This window comes from Strongylocentrotus purpuratus, unplaced genomic scaffold (assembly GCF_000002235.5).
Source record: "Strongylocentrotus purpuratus isolate Spur 01 unplaced genomic scaffold, Spur_5.0 spur5_scaffold_21, whole genome shotgun sequence".
Classification (NCBI taxonomy): Eukaryota; Metazoa; Echinodermata; class Echinoidea; order Camarodonta; family Strongylocentrotidae; genus Strongylocentrotus; species Strongylocentrotus purpuratus.
This window is the reverse complement of record NW_022145607.1, coordinates 33642899-33664335: the sequence shown is the minus strand read 5'-3', so window position 1 is coordinate 33664335 and position 21437 is coordinate 33642899. Positions and strand designations below refer to the sequence as shown.

Sequence of the window (21437 nt, the reverse complement as noted above, 5' to 3'; positions counted from 1 at the left end):
CAGACAAATTTTGCCCAGCAGCTTACTTTGTCATGATGCCTCCTGCTTGCAGGTTTTTCAAGTCCATTACAAATTCACCGTAGATCCGTTCGGCAGAGATATACTGACCCGTTGACTTTGACACCGCTCTGATATATTAGGGACTTTTAGATTTGCACGACGAGAACGTGGACTGCGACGAGTGATATCCTTTTAAGACAATACGACGTCCTTTTATGGCACTGTCGGGCACTGACAGTGCCTTAAAAGGATGCCACACGTGGCAGTCCACGTTCTAGTCGTTCCTATTGCCATGTCCAGGGGTAGTTGTCTGGGGGTAGATGTCCGGGGTGTAGTTGTCATAGGGCGGTAGTCGTCCTAGAGGGTGGTTGCCCTAGGGGGTAGTTGTCCTAGGGGGTAGTTATCTTAGAGGATGGTTATCCTATGGGGGTATCCGGGGGGTGGTTGTCCAGGGGGTAGGTATCCGGATACGCTCTCTCATACACGTCGGTGGGGAATCTTGTAGATTAATGGGAAATAATATGATAAATATCTCAGAATAAGTAAATTCATTTCATGGGGTGAGGTCACCTTTAAAAAAAATGTGCTAGCTTTGACCCAGAAATATTTTTATGTACAGAAAAAATGCAAAATAAATTAAGTAAAATAAAATGAATATTAAAAAATGCTATATTTGCATATTTAAACAGACTATATTTGCATATTCAAACAGAGTACAATTGCATATTTGAGTAGGGTGCAGTTGTGATTTAAACTGGTTACATTTTCATATATTCGTCGCGAATGCAGGTTTCTACACTCGTACTGTCGTTGTCCCATGTATTCTCCTGTCGGCGTTGATGGTGCTCGTCTGTTGGCTTCATCCAGCGTCTGGTGAGAAGGTGACCTTGGCGGTCAGTAACCTTCTGGCGTTGATCCTCTTCCAGCAGCTCGTGGCCGATAGACTGCCACCAAGCGGTGAGACTACGTCCATCATTGGTAAATATGCCTTTACTTAAGAGACGGCTGAGTAGTTGTCTAATTCTTTGTACGTCGGTTTTGAACAGAATCGTAGTAGGCCCACGCGTCCTTTGATAAGAATCGTTTATCAAATGCCCTCATAATTATACTTAATAGTCTATACCACAAATAACTGTTTTCCCATTAGCACATTTCTGTTTGCAGTGCATTAAAAAAAAAGAAGAAGCAAGATTCGGTCTTTTTGTTTTACGCCCCAGGCCCCCTTTAGAAAAGTTACTAATTACGTGACACCCTCTTCTCACCCTCAGTGATTTTCTTCACCGTGATGATTGGGTTGAGTTCTGCTGAGGTGGTGTGCTCCATCATTGTCCTGCGACTCTACCACACCGGTGGAAGGCGGCCGATACCCAACTGGTTGAGACGCACGATGCTGCACCCGTTCATCATGCGTCTCTACACGAACGCAGAGTGTACCGCCATGCTGCGAGCCGAGGATAAGGATAACGAGTAAGTATAGCCCGATGCCACTGAAAGATCCTTGACAATTACTGTCCCACAGACAGCTTTTCCCGGAAAACTACCCCTTGGACAAATCTATCTCCTATTAGAATCGCCTCTTACGTCAATGTCGCCTAGTTTAGTAATACTTATACTATCTAATATTTCATATTTTGTTGTTAAGGTTGTGTTTCGATCTTAAAAATCAATTCCGAAACCGAATCAATTTAAGCCTATTAAAATTAATCAAATTCAAGACTTAATGATCGCCCCCCCCCCCCTCCCTCGGCCCCGTCTTATAAAGAGTTGATATTAATCGCGACTTATTTTCGTTTTATATCAATGGCAACTATGTACATAACAAATATAGGAGATTGCAAAGTTGTGATTGATTTTAGGACTTGAGATTGATTTGGACCAATTAATCGCAACTCTTTATTAGATGGAGCCTCTTGTCGATTGCCCTTGCGCTGTTGGACGGAGTCCGTAGTCGACATCGAGGCGAGGGCCTCTTAACAAGTGATCAGAATTATATATTCACGAGACCCGATTTCCTACTGAATTATGCATGTATACGTGAATTACGTAATCACCGCAGCGATTGCCCAGCAATTTAGCCAATGAAATCTCAATGATTTCTTTTTTCAATTTTGGAATAGTCTATTATTTATTGGGGGAGTCATGTAAATCTCACGCTCATAATATATTAACACGTAAGTATATTATGAAATATTTGATAATTTACTCATTAAAGATATTGCATTTTTAACATAGACCATCACAGTGGCGCAATGAGCAAAAACGTTTGGGGGGGCTGAAGAAAAAAAATCCGCAGCACCCCACTCTAACATGCAGGCCCCGCTAAACGTTTCGCAAAGTGGGGTCTAGGGGCAAAGCCCCGGCGGGGGTCAAGAGGCGGAGCCCCCGAATCTCAAGGGTTATGGGCATCAGTGGCGGATCCTGGAATTTCTTACCGGGGGGGGGGGCACAAAATGGCATGGGGTAAAATATATATAAAACAACGAAGCGATAGAACGAGGCTTTAGCGGCGAGGTAGCGGAGCGACCAAGCGGGGGTGTGTCTGGGAGGGGGTTTTGGCCCCCTCCCAGAGTAAGAAGCATTTGCAAGTTTAGAACCAAATTAGACGCATTTTCAGGCACTTCCTAGCGTAATATGACGTAAAATTGCTTTCTCCTACCCCTTCCAAGAGTAGGGATCTTTTCCAATTTGAGAACCACATTTGGCGCATTAAATTCCACCGGCACTTCCTGGAGAAAAAAAACGAGGCCTTCTGATTGGTAAAAGGTTAGAGAAAAGTGATCTGTCACGTCTTGAGACGTTGTATATGCTTTGATGCCACACAATGCACAAAGACGATGGTCCGGTACTTCATCAGTAGTACTTGCAAAAAAAATTTCGAGTGTGTAAACGGTGTCGTTATCAGGGGCGTCGTTAGATTTTTGTCAGTGGGGAGGTGGTGGAGTGGGGAGGGTGTAGAGGCCACCGATTACCGACAAAACGAGCAACCAATTACCGACAAATATATTAAAGCCAATGTCCAAATGGCTACAAATTTAACCCTATAAACCCGGGCCAGGAACTAAGTTATTTTTCAGTCTCCCCCTCCCGCGCGAAGCGCGGACACTCATATGGAAACGTTGTATCATCCGCTCAATCTGACTTACGTGCATAGAACAAATAAGCACTTTTCTATGAAAAAGCGAAGTTTTCTAAAATGAGCGTTTCTTTCCAGCATTGGGGCGCCCGGGAGTCACTCGGGTAACATTTCATAAAGTATAATATAAAAAGACCATATGCAAATTTTCTGTACTTTTGTCGGAAAAAATAGATTTATCCAGCACAATGTCGTCTCTTTTTGCGTTGGAGAAGAGCAAAAAGCAAGTTTCAACCATACTTTGGCCGTTCTCGCAAGCTCTCACTCGTTTCACTGTGGTCAAGCGACTTTAGGGCAAGCGGTTAATGAAAATACTTATCGTTAGCTTTCTTCTGGTATTAAACTTGTTTTTATTGATTGTATAATTTTGTCGGAATAAAGGAAACGAAACGGCTTGACCAATAACTTATCAGCGTCTGAATTGACCTTTTGACCTTGAAGTCCCTTATAAAAGCGCACATACAAAGGTTCTAATGAAGTCATCTTCGCTCATTCGGTGTCTTTTATCGTAAAATGATAACTTTCACAATGTTTATATATCTTTTTTTTTAATTATGAGTAAGATATAACATATTTTGTCTGATATCACTGAAGTTTTGGGTTTTATTTAATGAGTAATTTTAAAACAAGAGCCATTTTACTGTTTTAATTTACCGGATCGTACCATTAAAGTCACATGGTAGAAAGATGCATTTTCCAACTGCGCCAATATTAAATCAATTACGTTCCGACATTCTGTTAAATGGGTTCGTGTTGTTAAGAATCCACTGCTTTCTGCTCGACCAAACGTCCACACACTATGAATATAGCGGACAAAGAAAGCGGACAAAATATACAGTTCCTCAGGTAGACAAAGAAACATCCCTTCACTGCTATTATGTAAAAGGGTGAATATGCATGTGACACCTGTGTTCTACACATTTTTACATAAAAGCAGTGAAGGAATGTTCCTTTGACTACCTGAGGAACTGTATATTTTGTCCGCTTTCTTTGTCAGTCATGTTCATAGTGACATGCGGAATCGTTTATCAACTAAATTATTCAAATTTATGGATGCTTCCTCCCCAGGTGTTTGTGTTGTTGAAGCATTTCATTCACCTGCTATCATTCTTTGTACTCCAATTGCCAGAACGCAAATTACATTTTGGTTTTATAGCTTCAAGCGGAGTCGTTTATCAACTATATGTATTTAAATTTATGAATGCTTCCTTCCCAGGGGTGGTGTTTATGCATTTCATTCACCTGTTATGATTCTTTGTACTCCAATTGTTAGAATACAAAATGCATGTTGTTTTTATAGTTTCATTCAATAAGTCAGTCAATAAAAGAGTATGCTCTGCACAATAAAAACAATGTGTGTCCCTATTGTACAATGTAATGTGTCCCCTCATTTTGTAATAGTTAATTTACCCATTCACATAATGGAACTACCTGCCCGGTGAAGCCAGTGGTCCGTGACCCCTGAGCACTCAACACCGTGTGGGAGTCAGCTTGTGCTCAACTTCTTTTATGAGACAAATCAAAGCAAACGATCCGTTGTACCGTTCTCGACTCTTAATTCTTGTTTGGATCCAGTTCCCCCCCCCCCTCCCGCGCGAAGCGCAGCAGTTTTGACGTTTCAATAAATTAATACTCTTAATTCTTGTCTGAATTCATTTTCGCCTATCCCGCGCGAAACGTGGAAGCTTTGACGTTTCATTAAATTATTAGAGAAAGAGGACGATTCGTTGTATCGTGTTCTTGTCTGAATTCAGTTCCCCCCTTAGCGCAAAGCGCAGAAGCTTTGACACTTCATTAAATTATTAGAGAAAGAAGACGATTCCTTCCGTCTCTCAATCCTTGTCTGAATTCATTATCGCCTATCTCGTGTGAAGCGTGGAAACTCTGACGTTTCATTAAACTATTACCCTTAATCCTTGTCTGAATTCATTTTCGGCCATCTCGCGCGAAGCGCGGAAGCTTTGACGTATCAATAAATTATTACCCTTAATCCTTGTCTGAATTCATTTTCGCACATCCCGCGCAAAGCGCGGAAGCTTTCACGTTTCATTAGATTATTAAAGAAAGATTACTTGTATCGTGTTCTTGTCTGAATTCAGCCCCCCCCCCCCCCCCTCCTCCCGCGCAAAGCGTACGTGGAAGTTTTGGCACTTCATTAAATTATTAAAGAAGAAAGGCGATTCGTTGTACCGTTCTCGACTCTTAATCCTAGTCTGAATTCAGTTCCCCCTCCCTCCCCGAAGCGCGGAAGCTTTGCCGTTTCATTTAATTATTAAAGGTACTATGTCCCATTTGCAGGCCAAAAAAATGAAAAAGTTAAATTCCAACTGCATTTGAAAGATATTACTAATTTAGAACTTCCCTAAAAAAGGTGGGGCTTGAAAATGTCTTCAAGTGGGAAAACAATGACTATTAGTTGTCAAATCGACTTTAGGGCTATAGAGCCCAAAAGTAATAGTCTTGATTTTCAGACAATTGTACCGAATGGTCATACGTTTTATGCTGCGCAAACATTCAATTAGTTTAATCTTGGCCATCACAAGAAGTGGGTTATTGATGTAGACAAAATGCTCATGTACCCTTTACAACTCTTTTCATGTAATACCAAAGAAGAAAAAAGCCAGTCAGTCACTCTATAGTGTCTGACAGTGAAGTCTAGCAAGTAAACGGGTTTCCTTGCATATTTTGAATATGAGGACACTGCTAAAGTTTAAATTTCACAGATAGGACATACATGACATATTCATAATTCCTGCAAAGTTTTACAGAATTTGAGGTTGGCTGCAAAAGGGACATAGTACCTTTAAAGAAGGAAGACGATTCGTTGTACCGTTCTCGACTCTTAATTCTAGTCTGAATTCAGTTGCCCCCCTCTCCCCCCCCCCCCTCCCCTCCCCGAAGCGCGGAAGCTTTGCCGTTTCATTTAATTTTTAGAGAAATAAGACGATTCGATTCGTTGTACCGTTCATTACTCTTAATCTTTTCTGAATTCAATTTTGACTAGTGTAACTGTTTTATGCTCTTCCTGGCCATTTCGGAATGTATCAGTTTGCAACAGAAATGGAGAAACGCGCATTTTGTTGAAAATCATGTGATATCACAAACTTTTATACATCACTTGTATATGGAGTTGAAAATAAGTCATGGTTCAATTTCATTTGGGACGGGGGGGGGGGGCTGGCGCCCCCCCCCCCCCCCCAGCAGTACGCCAGTGGACCATCATATATTTACAAATAATCACAAATGGGAAATAAAATTTTCCGTGCAGCAACAGATGCGTCTTTGCATCAGTGCTGAAAAGCTATCATTAGTGACTTTCAGATTGAGTGGACGAGAACACGATGAACGCCGACTGATCATGCGTGTCAACGTACTTAACTGCCCATGTTGACTACAATTAGAAATCTTATGCATTGCACTCGACGGTAAACATGCATACAGGAAGTAACACTATGAACATCACGGACAAAGAAAGAGGACAAAATATACAGTTCCTCATTCTACCCTCAACAAAAGAACACCCCCTTCACTGCTATTATGTAAAAATGTGTAGAACAGGTGAATATGCATGTGACACCTGTTCTACACATTTTTACATAATAGCAGGGAAGGGATGTTCCTTTGTCTACCTGAGGAACTGTATATTTTATGCGCACGCGGCATACTAGTACCTTGAGCATGTAAAGGCGCTATATACATATCAATATGTATGTATGTATGTACTAGATTTAGGAAAATCAGGGTTGACGCATTCTCGATCGCCGATTGAGACGATGTAACGCATGCGCAGTGCCTTACAATGACGTCACACGTTGCAGTCAAAGCTGTCGACGTGCAAATCTAAAAGTCCCTATTAATAGTCTACCTGTACCTGACCCTTTGCTGCCCGGCAAAGCCCCTGCAGAATCGCGGCCTGGTTCTCGCGAAGCAGCAGTCTCACTCTCACGGAGGAAATCAGCACAGAGCGGTAGCGCATGAAAGATCACACTAGCCACTAGGAAGATTTACAAACACATCTTATCCTTTTAGTGCAGATTTTACCTTATTGCATAAATTTCATTATCTTTAAATCGGTCAATTTTCAACCTTCTGGCTGCATATTCGATGCTCTCCGAGATATCGTCATCATCCGTCGCGGAACAAAAGTGAACAGCCATTTTGAATGTTGTTGTTGTTGTTGTTGTTGTTCTTGGGTTTCAAGGCTGACCAATCTAAAAACATTATTTCTGCCTGGCTGTCATGGTTTTTTTTAGTTGTTCATCACTGATGATTAGATGGCGCTGTTTCTTTCCCTCTTCAGTGGGTATCATGCACTGTGCAGCTTCCGTTTATTCGATGGTGCGGGCAATAATTTAGGTGTCGACCACGAACAGGGTGTGAGTATTTTATTAATAATAGGGGTTAACTTTGCAGTGCTAAACTATACTTACCCTTCCCTTCCTCTCCAAGAGAGTTACTTATAACTTGTTAGCTATAATGACTGGTATCTACCTGTAGCTTTTATGAAAGCCAACAGAGTGTACAGATGATCTTTATTCACCAGTAAATTCTTTAAACTCTTATCTTTAATTTACAACCGAGAAAACAACCTGTTCCTCTCTCGTACATATTTCTTACAAAACAATAAATAATGTTCGATTTTTCCAGTTCCATGACAAAAATCGCATAAACCATTTTCATGTTTATTAATACTGAATTTTTAAAAGCTTAATTTGCATTTTCCCACTTTCATTTGATGTAATAATCTGTCATCTTGTCTACAAAAACCAGAAAAGTTAATAAGTCTCGATGTTTATGAATGGATCTAAAATAAGAATTTACCTTTGTCTGTCTGTTGTTTCCCACTGATTTTGCCATAAATGCTGATAAAATTGACGCATGTGGTTAGTTAATTCAGTGGTACACCTATTCCGTGGTACAGTTAATTCTTTGTGTTCTTTTTGTGTTTGCATTTTTAGCCAAACTGTCGGCTCTTTCGTTTCCCAGTAGGTCACAATGCGCAGGTCATGCATATACACACGAGTCAGTCATGAATATTTGATATTACGTCATAGTAGCTCTCTCTGATTGGATGATTTTCACCGAACCACAGTTGGGTCGGAATATTCCCCAAACAATGAAAAATATAAGACATTCAGATCACTTGTTAAAGGTACTATGTCCCATTTGCAGGCCAAAAAAATGTTAAATTCCAACGGCATTTGAAAGATAATAATAATTTAGAACTTCCCTCAAAAGATGGGGGCTTGAAAATGTCTTTAAGTGGAAAAAATAACGACTATTAGTTCCCGAATCAACTTAAGAGCTATAGAGCCAGTAAGTAATAGTCTGATTTTCAGACCATTGTACCGAATAGTCGTACGTTTCTGCTGCGCAAATAGTCAATCAGTCAATCAGTTTAATTTTGGCCATTACAAGAAGTGAGTTATTGATGAAGACAAATGCTCATGTACCCTTTACAGCTTATGTTATGTATTTTATTACCAAAGAAGAAAAAAGCCAGTGAGTCACTCAATAGTGTCTGACAGTGATGTCTAGCAATTAAACAAGTTTCCTTGCATAATTTAAATATTAGGACACTGCTAACATTTAAATTTTACAGATAGGACATACATGACATATTTATAATTCCTGCAAAGTTCTACATAATTTCATGTTGGCTGCAAAAGGGACATAGTATCTTTAAGAGCCCCCGGCGCAAGCGCCTCGGCTTGTTTCGCCTCGATGTCGACTACGGACTACAAGAGCAACAGGGCTATCGACAAGAGGCTATATAGACGGAACCCAAGAGTGTTTATGAGTGGCAATGTTTTAAATTCTAATTTATTTATTTATTCATTCATTTCATTATAAAAGGTAAAGACCAGTTTTGGAAAAGCCTCAATTTCATAAATATGAAATGGAAGCTGTTATTACCAATCATGTGAAAGAATATGTTTTGAATAATACGTGATGATAAAAATGTTGCCGGGAAACCGCCTACTAATTGATATATTTGCTAAATTAGTTTATCTATTGGGATGTGAGAGCGTGTGAGAGAGAAAATGCACGTGTTGCGCACGTTTGCCTAGTCCCATACATCTTTCTGTGTACGGTGCTTGTAAATTTACCAAGACTGGGCCAAATTTCTTATCATTTTGATGATTCCAGAACCTTGCAGTACACACCATTACTTATATGCTAGATGAGCAACCTTTTCTGATCGATTCCACAACGTTTCTTTCACAATGCAATCGCATGACCACAACTGATCGTTATCTTTAACATCATTGGGGGGGGGGGGGGGGAGGGGCTTCTTGCGGCGCTCCTTCGTACGAATCGCATGCCTTGGCCTACGGCCCGACCATGCATAACAAACATGACAAACACCTGTGTTCCTCTTGATTTTTCAACGGAGGAATTTTACTCATTCCATTGGGAATAAAACGAAATTTAACGGGTATTTATTTTCTAAACCGAAATATTTAGTGATCAAAGATTAAATTTGCATAGACAAGTTATTCAAAACTGAATGTGCGCAGATGGCGATCACTAGTAATACATGGCCAGTCGTACCAGAACATAATCTGTATAATTTTTTTTTATTTCCTTTTTCAGACTCCTGACTATGAATTCAGTAAGTAATCCGACTCCACAAAACCACACCAACATTTCAACACAAAACCAAGAACACGGGATGCACGAGGAAACGGAAAAGAATGGTGTCGTGCAAACTATGAGTCAGTTGCCTAAATTCGACACTGTAAGCATGCGCAGTGACCTGGAATTGGTTAGCAGGACGTGGCAGGAAGTGGCCATCGTCTGCGACAAGGTTTTGTTTATCCTTCTGCTACTGGTCACTTTAGTCACTTGGTTGTATGTACTTGTTTGCCTTCTGATGTAGAAATGATAACGGTAGGAGAAGATGAGGATTGCCTCTACCACTTAGAAGTCACGGAGGGCAAATTTATATTTCCGCTTTTGCTGCTGGTCACTTTTTATGTGGTTCGGATGTACATGTACTATATTATAGCTTTTTTTAATTTGTGATGTAATCACATCTTCAATACATTCCTTCGAACAGGTTGCATTCCAAAAAATTGGAAAAGGGCACGAGTTACTCCTCTGTTTAAAAACAAGAAATTACAAACCCATAGACTTCTATTAGTTCTCTCGCAAATAATAAAAATACTATAAAAAGCTTTACACTCTCAACTTTACAATTATTTTGCGGACAATGTTCTAGATCTATTGAGTCCCCGGCAATCTGGCTTTCGTATACTACATTCAACAAGTAGTGTTTTAATTGATGTTAATGAATATATTGTACTTTAGATCGAAAACAGTTTAGTGACTGGAGTAGTTTTCAATGATTAAAAAAGCGCATTTGATTCGGTATCGCTTAACTTACTTTTATCTAAATTATCGAGTTACGGCGTTAACGAAACAGAAGCAATTTGGTTGTCGAATTATTTACACTGCCGTGAATAATGTGTTGAATTAATATTGTCAGATGTCAGACCTATATCAAAAGGTGAACCCGAAGGAGTATGCTTTGGCCAATGTTATCTTCTACATTTTTGAGTGATGCATGTAATACCAAGTTTGGTAATCAGTTCAAATGATGTGTGTACAGACTATACTGCTATATCTTGTCGGGATAAAGCGGTTTCATTCATTCAGAAAGAGCTAGAGTTTGGAATGAATAAAATATTACAACAGATTGATAACAATCTTAAATATAAAGAAAACAAATTGGATCTTGATTGGGACTCGTCCAGAGGTGAAGAATAAAGAACTGCAAATGCAAGTAAATCATAACACACTCGAACAAGATGTTCAATTTAGGTACCTCAGGTTGATAATAGACTCTTGCCTAAGTTGGGATTGTCATATTAAAGATAAACTTGAGTTCTGGTAAAATAAAGAAGAAAATAAATTCTCACAAGATCAAACGAAACTTACACTGAATGTTCAAGATTACAAATAAATGTCATTTGCCAAACAATGTTGGTAGAAAATGTATATCGGCTGAGTAATGAGCATACTAAGATAAGGACATCAAGGTAAGTAGCCCCGACACCATTTGTGTAGTCCCGTATACATCTTTCTATGTATACCGGCTGAGTAATGAGCATACTAAGATAAGGACATCAAGGTAAGTAGCCCCGACACCATTTGTGTAGTCCCGTATACATCTTTCTGTGTACCGTGCATGCTACTTTACCAAGACTGGGCCAAATTGTTTATGATTTCGATGACTCCAGAACCTTACAGTACACACCAATAAATGCTACATGATCAACTTTGTTTCTGAACCATTCCACACCTTTTCTTTAACAATGCAATCGCATGACCATAACTCAACTTTATGTTTAATGTATTATATAATAAGTTGTCAAGAACTATTAGTTTTATCAGACGCATTCGGTATCTCTTGCTCAAGCAAGTCCTAGTAATGACTTATAATAATCTCTTTTTACCTCACATTGACTACTGTAATATAATATGGGAACACAGAGTGTAGTATGCAATATTACAAGAGTTCAACAATTACAAAACCGCTATGAGAGACTTATGCTACATGCATATTTTTGTACACCTCCTGTTACTATAAAATCCGAACTTTCTTAGCAATTAGTTCGTCAAATAATTAAGTACCAAATTTGTCTGTATATATATATATATATATATATATATTGGATAAGGCAGACTAATGGAGGAATAGACCAAATCTAAGTATATATATATATATATATATATATATATATGTATATACATAAACAGGTGTGTGTGTGTGTGTGTGTGTGTGTGTGTGTGTATATATATATCAGGCGCGTAAGTAGATGGGGGGTTGGGGTTAACCCTCCCCTCTCAATTTTTTGTTATATTTTTTTTATTGGAGGATAACCCCCCTCACTTTTATGTCAAATAAAGAAAAAAAAGGGGAAAAAAAATATTATTTTGGGTGTGCTAAATGGTGAAAAAACTTACCTTCCCCCCCCCCCCCCCCCACTGAACGAAAATCGGTCGGCATCATTTTCCAATTGTCGGGACAAAACAAAACTATGTGCCCTTACCCCCTAAATTTCGTTTATTATCTTTATGCAATTATATAAACTTAAACTATTGTATCCAACCATATCATGTTCATGAAAATGTATGGTGAAAAAAAGAAAAAAAGATGCAGAAACCAATAAATCACTTCAAATCAAATCAAATGTTGTGTATGTATGTATACTATTGAGAGAGAAAGAGAGGGAGAAAGAGAGAAAGAGAGGGTGTACTAAAGAAATAGAAGGGAAATTATAATTATTAATCGGAGAGGCTGGGGGACTGGTTTTATGCGTGTAAAACGTATTTGGGATTGAAGAGCGATAGTAATATCATGATTGAACGAGTCATTTAAATGGTTCATAAGAAATATTAAACGGTGCCCGACAATTCTTGGTCTTAGGACAAATCCTCCAGGGTATATTTTATCGAAAATGTAGTGTTACGGTTACCATGACAGCGGTAGATCCAGGATTTACGAAAAGGAGGGGAGTTGGGCGTAACCCAAAGAGCATAAGCGTGACTCCTTCGGGGTAGGGTCCAAGGTCCTGTCCTGTTACTGTATTTGGCTATGCTTAAGACCCTGTGTTGCAGGGCAGAGCCCTGTCGGTATCGGATGCTTTCGAGTTTTAGCAATTCAAAACTTTTAAGGAATCCGTCTTGAGCAATAGAAATTGTAGTTTACACCTTAAAATTGTTATTGCATTATTTCCTTGAAATTCAGTGCTCTCTCTCTCTCTCTCTCTATCTCTTTCTCTCTATCTCTCTCACATACACTATTACCTATGAACAATTTCATGTGGCAAATGGCTGTTTCGGATTCGGTGCAGGTGAACCACTTTTATCTGTTATCATAGTAATAGACATGTGGCTGTTGTCATTCATAACAATTTGTTTTTTGAACAGGACCCTTTTAATATGACAAAGCAATTATTAGACACAATCACATTCCCACTTCACCCGATGTGCTCGCCAATTGTGTAAAGCATAAATGGAATAGCATTTTTGTTTATTAAAGTGTAAATCATTAGATAGAGAGGATTTTGATCTGGGGACTATTTTGTATATACACCTTTGGTCATATTAATGCTGGAATAATTATTTTCCCCCAATTTATTGAATGATTTTGACAATGATTTATTTCTCATAGATCTAGATAATAGTATACATTCTCAGATTTTAGTGAATGGCAATTGGGGAGTGTTTGTTTTGCGTGACTGCTAAAGCTTGTGTGTGCTACTATGCTAATCAACTTTGGGACCTACGTTCTTAAGTCATAACTGACAGTAATGGGGATAATGCCTCATAAAAGGGCACTAATATAGCACATCTACACGGCTTTGATTATGGGGGCTCACAGTAACGAGGCCATTGCTTAGCCAATGAATCATTACTGTACGCAGCGGGCGCTAGGGTACGTCGACGCCCCCATACACAAAAATAAACAAAGGAAATACAATAAATGATCAATGATTCATTGCATTTCCCCAAATTCCCAACAGGAACAAATCCTCTGCAGGGTCATGCATTATGGTTCAAGGCATGCCCACATAGAGGTTTTCTTATGTTGGGGGCTGGGGCAAACTTATGAATTATTGAAAATTTATTGCATTTTCTTTGATGTTTTGTTTTTGTGGGGGCGTCGACGTACCTTAGTGCCCGCTGCGTACAGTCATGATTCATTCGATAAGCAATGGCCTCGTAACTGTGAGCCCCCAGGATAAAAACCGTGTCTATGTGCTATATTAGTGCCCTTGTATGAGGCATTAATCCCTATTACTGTCAGTTATGACTTAAGAACGTAGGTCCCCTAGTTGATTTAGTAGTCACGCAAAACAAACACTCCCCAATTGTCATTCAATAAAATCTGAGAATGTATACTATTATCTAGATCTATTCATTGTCAAAATCATTCAATAAATTGGGGTAAAAATAAATATTCCATCATTATGACCAACAGTGTACATACACACACGAACACACACACACCCACATACACACACATATATCTGTATATACTCAATTTGCTCAAAACAATATAATAAAAGCGTACGTAAGTACGTAAATATGTGAAACAGAACCCTTTTTCTTTTTTAGTCTATTATAAGTATTTCATTTCATTTTCATTTTTTCATTTCCAACAAAGTACAATACGTAATAATGAATACAATGTAAAATGTATACAAAACATAGTTATATTTGTAATAAACAAATCTCAATAATAATTTATACATTTTAGGAAGACAAAAAATAAATTTTAAAATTTAACTGCATTTATATTTTGAAAAGCAGAGCTTGTAAATTGTGGACCCCTCAGATAATAATGAGTGTGAAAAAATATGGAATACATAATCAATGAAAGAAGAATAGTGGCCAACAAAGAACATTTATTAAAACACGTAATGACTGTAAACAAGAAGACGTAACAAATTACATGACGAAGAAAGAACAGAAAAAAGAAGAAGAAAACAAAAAAAGTATCTCTTCCGTCGCTGAAGATTATCTTCTTATACATACATTTTGCAGTTTGTGCGATGGGCTCAACGAGAATGTTAAGTCGTGGGATCTTTTCTCGACAAAATGATGATGATAATATCAAACCAGGTGGCAAGGGTGAGAATGGAAATCAAACCAAAACGAATCCTAACACAAGGTACCGCCACTGAATTTCATTCACCCTCGCGTCACCACGAAGCTGCTGAACGCCCTCTACGACTGGTACATCGATAGGTTGTACCCATATGTACTCTATGGCCCGAATTCACAAAGCAAGGTTTGAGCTCAGACCAAGGTTTACGTACGTCATATGACGCGTTTTAGACCTTGGTTCAGACCTTGGTCTGAAATGCATTTCACAAAGCCGGTTTGTCCTCAGACCAAGGTTTATGTACGTCATATGACGCGTTTCAGGTTTGAGTTCAGACCTTGGTCTGAAATTACATTTCACAAAGCAAGGTTTGTCCTCAGACCAGGTTTATGTACGTCATCAGACCCGAAATTTACAGACTGCTCAGATAGGAGGTTTGTAATTTCTCAAACCTGGTTTGAGAGCTATCAACCAATCAGGATGCAGCACTGGGTGGAGATAATTTATGCTCGATTGATTTTATCCAAATAATTCACCGCCTAAACAATCTGCGATAGTATCTGGTCAGCCCGATTTTAGTGCAATTGAAATCTCTCAATCTCTCGATCCTTTCCTTAAAATCGTAAGTATAAAACCTGTACATGTAGTCGAATCCATACTCTTCACGTTACTGAGATTTCAATATGTGATATGCTTTATAACTTTCCATTTTCCATGAAATGTTCGGTGTTTACATATCCGACGGCCTCTCAGTTCCAGAGTTCAGGGACTGAGTCCGAGGGAGCTCGAGTCCAACGCCCAAGGCGGCGGGGGAGCTCGCACCCTCTGACCCTGGGCTGGAGTTGGGCCTATCTAGCCGGGCCTACAGTAGGCTATATCTGAGTATGTCAGTATGACTGTCATGTTTAATTTCGTCTTGTTGTCAGCAATGCCATGACACATGCCTATTAGAATAGGCCTAGACCTACACTAGTTATTACAAATTCATGATAATGATAATAATACCAGGCTCTAGCCTAGTATAGGCCTGGCAATGATGTCCATCACTTGACTTGTTTCACTGACACTGGTACCTAAATAAATAGAAATTAAAATGGCATCATGATCAGCAATGCCAATGTTCCCCAAAATGAATCACACTGACAGGCATGGACCAAAAGCTTCAGTCTCTCTATATCGCCGGTTGTTCACTGAGACTACGCCTGGCTCCACTAGACCTCCGATTATAGAATGTCAACAAATGTCAGTTTTAATATTATTTTTATTAAAGAAATGACCCATATCACTCAGACGGTTATTTCTGTCTATGACTAGATCTAGTATGAGTCGTGACACGCAAAGCTTAGTTTTATTAAATTTAGATCTGGTTCTGATTGTCTTAATTAACTGGCTTAGTCTCCAGAGCAAGGATCACCCACAAAGTCACAAGCACAAGTAATAACATTTCTTTAATTTAAAAACATTGTTTAAACATTTGTTTAATTTTATCTTCACTCTAATAAAGATGGTAGAAATGCAGCTGATTCAGCATAATGAGCTGGTGTACCTGAAGGAGGAGCTGGAGCAATATATAGCAGCACAACCGGGCAGAGGCCTCTGAGTCTGAGATTGGGAAAACCCGCTGGATGATGAGCCTTTTGTTTTAGATTGAGGTAGGCTACTTTGAATTCAAATTCTGTATTGGGAAAGTTGCTGAAAACATGGCCAAACTACTTGATGAATATTGTTAACATAGCTATACAAAAAAAGGGCTTCTGTTGTAAAATCCAACCCTAGACTAGTGTCGTTATTAAAATGCAGAAATATTTCAATTCATGTTGACCGCCTAAATTCACTGTTCGTTTGCCCCGCTTCGCTGGTCTGCCTACGACCGTGCAAGCCCCCAATGCAATACACATGTGCATTTACATAAATTTATTCAATTTCTAAGCATTTTCTGTCATATTCGATACATTGATAGATTAGTTATGATATTTATTCTTTTACATGGTACTGTAGGTGATGGGAGCATTAATGTTCATAATTTGTGTGTGGGGCATTTCCCAATACTGTTATTTGGCTTTAATACATGAGGAAATTATTCAGATTATGTGTTGGAAACAGGTTTGTGATTTCTTGTTTTGTGTAAAACTACTTAACTACTTAAACTTATTTTTCAAAAGGTGAAGCCGTGAAGGAGATTAGAAAAGGCATAGACAATTTTGTCTTTTACGTTAAATTGATTCACACCACATCTAGAAATCAGGATTTTTTTTTTGTAAAGTGACAGTGACAGTTGGGGATGTAAAAATATAATAGCATAAACCAGCAAAAAAATGATTTATTTGAATGCTTGTTTTTTAAATTTTTTTAAAAAGGTAATTCGATCTAAAGGATGCACCGTGAGGAGGCGGCATGCCGTGTCATATTCATCTGTTGGCCGAATGGAGAGTAGTGAGGGATGTTTCCGAAGCTGTTGTCAGAAGAAAGGGACAAGTCATGAAGTTTCCTACAAGTTACAAGGCAATAGTGACTACTATTCAGAAGCAGTTTTTCCAGTACTGCAGATTTCCAGGAGTTGCTGTTGATGGGACACATGTTTACATCAGGAGCCCTGGTGGGGCAAGAGCCAGGTACTACTTCAATAGGAAGAACAGGTACTCCATCGATGTTCAGGTGAGAATAAATGAATACATCATGACTGGATCCAGCACGGCTTTCCCTTTAGACCTTTTTTTTTGTACCTTGCAAAATTTTCACATTAGATATATACACTCTCCAGTCTTGTGTGTTGTACATCCATGCTAATTCATTGGTGACCAATGCAAGATTTCTAGTGGCCAAATGGATATTAAAGTAATATTCGCGTACAGGTACTCATTTCACTGCCTTTGTACACAGTTAAGAATATCCAATGGATAGTTAAACTTAAAAATCCTAACACTCGTTAATATCTTTTTAACGAAAGGGAAATTTGAAAAATCAAAACTTGTTCCATCCTTCTATTGGCAATACGGATATGACCTCTAGATTTCTGATATTTTGTTGATGGCCATGGCAATTGGGCCACTGTTTTTGCCATTGATCAATGAAAGAAAAAACAACAAAGAGAAGCATGTAAATTGATCAATGGCAATTACCACTATATATTTTAAACTATAGAAAAACAAACAGGTTCATTTCCAATAAAAAGATGCGAGAGTGGGTACCCCCTCCCCCCCCCCCCCCCCCCCCACACACAAACAAAGCATTTGTTGTTTTAGGCTCGAAATGTTTTGTTAAAAGTGAGATTATTTTTGTTTACATTGTTACAAGATAAACAATGAAAACATGAGTTAAAAATGAAGAAATACTTCATCAGTCAATAAATATAGGGTAATTAGAATTTTCTTCCAATTTTTGTTGTATGAATAGATATTGAAAAGCAATTATCACATATTCAACTGCATTTGCATTAATTACCATAAATAACAAGTGAAATTTATACATTTCACGGCCTATCTGAAGTGTGAAATGAGTGAGTTTTCATAACTAATGAATGCCAACATGTTATTTCATATTGACAGGTTGTCTGTGATTATGCTGGGAAAATAACTAGTATCGTTGCAAGGTGGCCTGGACTGGTAGCAGCCACGATGCCAGGATCTTTTCTGAGTGTGCACTGAATTGACAGCTTGATGCTAGGGCATATGAATAACAGTTGATTCTTGGAGATAGACTATAGGGTAGGTACTGTAGATTATTTCTTTATATGAAAACATTTGTTTATTCTTTTTCTTAATCAATCTTGTTTCTTTTTTTGTATTTGGCCAACATGTGACATGTTAGGAATGTTCATTTGGTAATATAGTAACAACTCGCATTAAGTAATTAATTCAAACGAGCTCATGTGCTTTTAAATTTCAGTTCACAAATCACAATTAATGTTTTTGATATCTGGATGCAACTTGATTAGTTTGTTGTCAAGTGGAACCTCATAGTTTTTGTATTAGTGACACAGGATTGAATAATTCCTGATTATGTGTACAATACATTGTATCCTTTCTATAGTATTACCCCCCCCCCCCCCCCACCCCCCTCCAAGAAAAAAAATGAACAAGTCGGAATTAAAAATATTGTTTATGATATTGTTTATTTTGTTCATTCAATTTTGCAGGTATCCATGCCTTCTCTGCCTCATCAGAAGCCATTTCTTCATTCAGAGGGTCGACCACAGATGTGCTTTAAAGGCCATCTGTACTAGTTCAGCCAAAGAGGATTAGACAACCCAGCAAGGTCACTGACGGGAGGCTATCTCATCAATTCAGTTCTCAATTAACATAAGAAAAAGAGGATCATGGGGGATTAACAGGCACAGATTGGGGAAGTTTTCTATATAGAGGGAGCAAGTAGCTAAAAGTAGTACAGTGGGGCTTTAACACTTCACACACAAAAAAGGGAGATGTGTGATTGAGCGCATATTTATTAAATGCAAGGATGAGGACGTTCCATGCCTCATCAATACTAAGAGTATTTCAAAATACGGCCCCTCCTTGGTGTTCCCACAATACTTCGTAGTTATGCAGCATTACATCAAGAACCTGGGTGTTGAATATTTTTGATGTTATGTTTAGTTGATAAGTATTTGTTGTCACTCTGACGGTATTTGTAATTAAGTGTTCTCTATAGATTAAATGCACCCGATTTAACTATAATTAGCATTGTACTGCTGAGTTGAGGGGTGGGTCAATATAAATTATTTGGTTGGCAGCTAGGGGAGAGTATTCGAACAAATATTATTTACTGTACTAAGCGAAGTCAGAATTAAAGAACTTTTATGTGCAAATTTGAATTTTCGTCACCCATTTTGTTGTATTTCTGATTTTCTTTCTGCTAATAGCGCTACAGTGAGACTTTTAATTGGCCTTCCAGAGCCTCTCTTAACCTCTAGTGGGCTATATTTCATATAAGCATGCTACAAAATTTACAAATGTGAACTGCATTGTTTGAACAAACGGTAGATTACTATTGTGTTGTATGCTCAATTATTTATGTAAAACATGAAAATACAAATACAATATTCTTGCTTTCATATATTTACAAAGATAACCGAAATAGATATGTGTCAGATTATCTCTCTCTCTCTTTCTCCCTTTTTTTTTTGGGGGGGGGGGGTGCAGATGTGTGTGTTTGCAGTTTGCATGGTTTTGCATTATGTGTTTCATTGCAAAAAAGAAGAAGAGAGAGAGAGAGAAAGTTGAATAGAGAGAGAGAGGGGACAAAGAAAAAAATTAATAGAGAGAGAAAGGGAGGGAGAGAGAGAGAGAGAGGGGAGAAAGAAAAAGAATTAATAGAGAGAGAAAAGGAGAGAGAGAGAACAAAAATGGGTATAGAAAGAGAGGAGGGACGGGGACAGAGAAAGAGACAGGGAGGGAGAGAGAGAAAGATGAATAGAGAAAGAGGGGAGAAAGAAAAAGAATTAATAGAGAAAGGGAGGGAGAGAGAACAAAAATGGGTAGAAAGAGAGAGGGACGGGGACAGAGAAAGAGACAGGGAGGGAGAGAGAAAGAAAAGATGGCCATAGAGGAATTTTTAAAAATTAATATTATATGGAAACAAATCATTTACCAGTTGCAATTTTGATGTGAAAAAAATAGCCAGTAGGGGAAACAAACGGGGAACTAGTTAAAATAATAATTGATTGACCATTCTAACAAAATAACTATATAGATGTATAGTAATTAACAATTGCAATCAAATGAATTAATATATTAATCACAATAAAAACTTAATTCATATTAAATCATTATTATTATTATTATTATTATTAGGTGATTTTATTGATAAGAATGTGTAACCCCCAAAACAATAAGACTCTTACAGTTAATTTAAAAGAGCCCTTGACAACCTTAGATGTATTTATCTAACGAAGGTTTTCAGGTGCCGATGTCAATTTGTTCTGGGTCAGATTGAGTGCTTCACCAGCACCACACAAATGTGAGTACGTGGGGCACTTTCTGCATCGGCGCGCCAGTTTGGTTCGATTAATTCATGAAAATACAATTCAAAAGTTTATTTCAGAGATGTTCTAACCATCATCTTTTCAAGATTGCTCATTAAGATGTCCGGATCGTACTAAGAATGCTTAGTTTAACAGTTTTTTCAATTCTTAACATTTAAACCCTAGCCCATAAAAATTATGTTAGAAACCCTATGGCTGAGACTAGTTTTACAAACCTTGGTCGGAGGTTTGGGAATTACAGACCAAGGTTTATACAAACCTTCCTTTGTGGAATGGGTTTGAAAATAAACCAGGTTTGAGCTCAGACCGAGGTTTGTACAAACCTTGGTCTGATCAAACCGGGTCTGTCCTCAGACCTCCGTTGTGAATTCGGGCCTTTGACTTTGCATTTGGTCATATGCAGGCACGTAGCCAGAGTTCGATGTTTGGGGGGAGGGGGCACATACATATATAAAAAAAAATAAATAAATAAAAAAAAAGGGGGGGGGGGGTCTAAAAAGTTCAACCGATCTGTGATTTTTTGTTTTCTTTCTTCAAAATGCTAATATAAAACAAACACACCCTGACGAGACGGAATTGTTTCTCTTCTTCTTAAATCACACACTTGTGATCTAAAAAGTTCATGTTCTTTATTTTAAAATCTTTGTTTCTTTTGTGATCACTCCTTAATTTTATCCAACAGCGAGGTGAAGTAAATGAATCCC

General features: G+C 38.3%; 1 protein-coding gene and 1 long non-coding RNA gene across 2 annotated transcripts; both read left to right on the top strand.

The window, feature by feature from the left end:
* The first annotated feature begins 753 nt into the window (after nt 1–753).
* Nucleotides 754–10126, top strand: LOC115928238 (acetylcholine receptor subunit beta-like). The gene is made up of 3 exons (XM_030995248.1): nt 754–978; nt 1269–1467; nt 9731–10126. The coding sequence occupies exons 1-3, from the start codon at nt 840–842 to the stop codon at nt 10014–10016; spliced, it is 624 nt and encodes a 207-aa protein (XP_030851108.1). The 5' UTR covers nt 754–839; the 3' UTR covers nt 10017–10126.
* Nucleotides 10127–15080: 4954 nt separating this feature from the next.
* LOC115928032 lies at nt 15081–19054 on the top strand. Its single transcript, XR_004065834.1, has 5 exons — nt 15081–15375; nt 16258–16405; nt 17111–17408; nt 18299–18457; nt 18889–19054. It is a non-coding gene; the product is annotated as an uncharacterized LOC115928032 (long non-coding RNA).
* Nucleotides 19055–21437: the final 2383 nt, after the last annotated feature.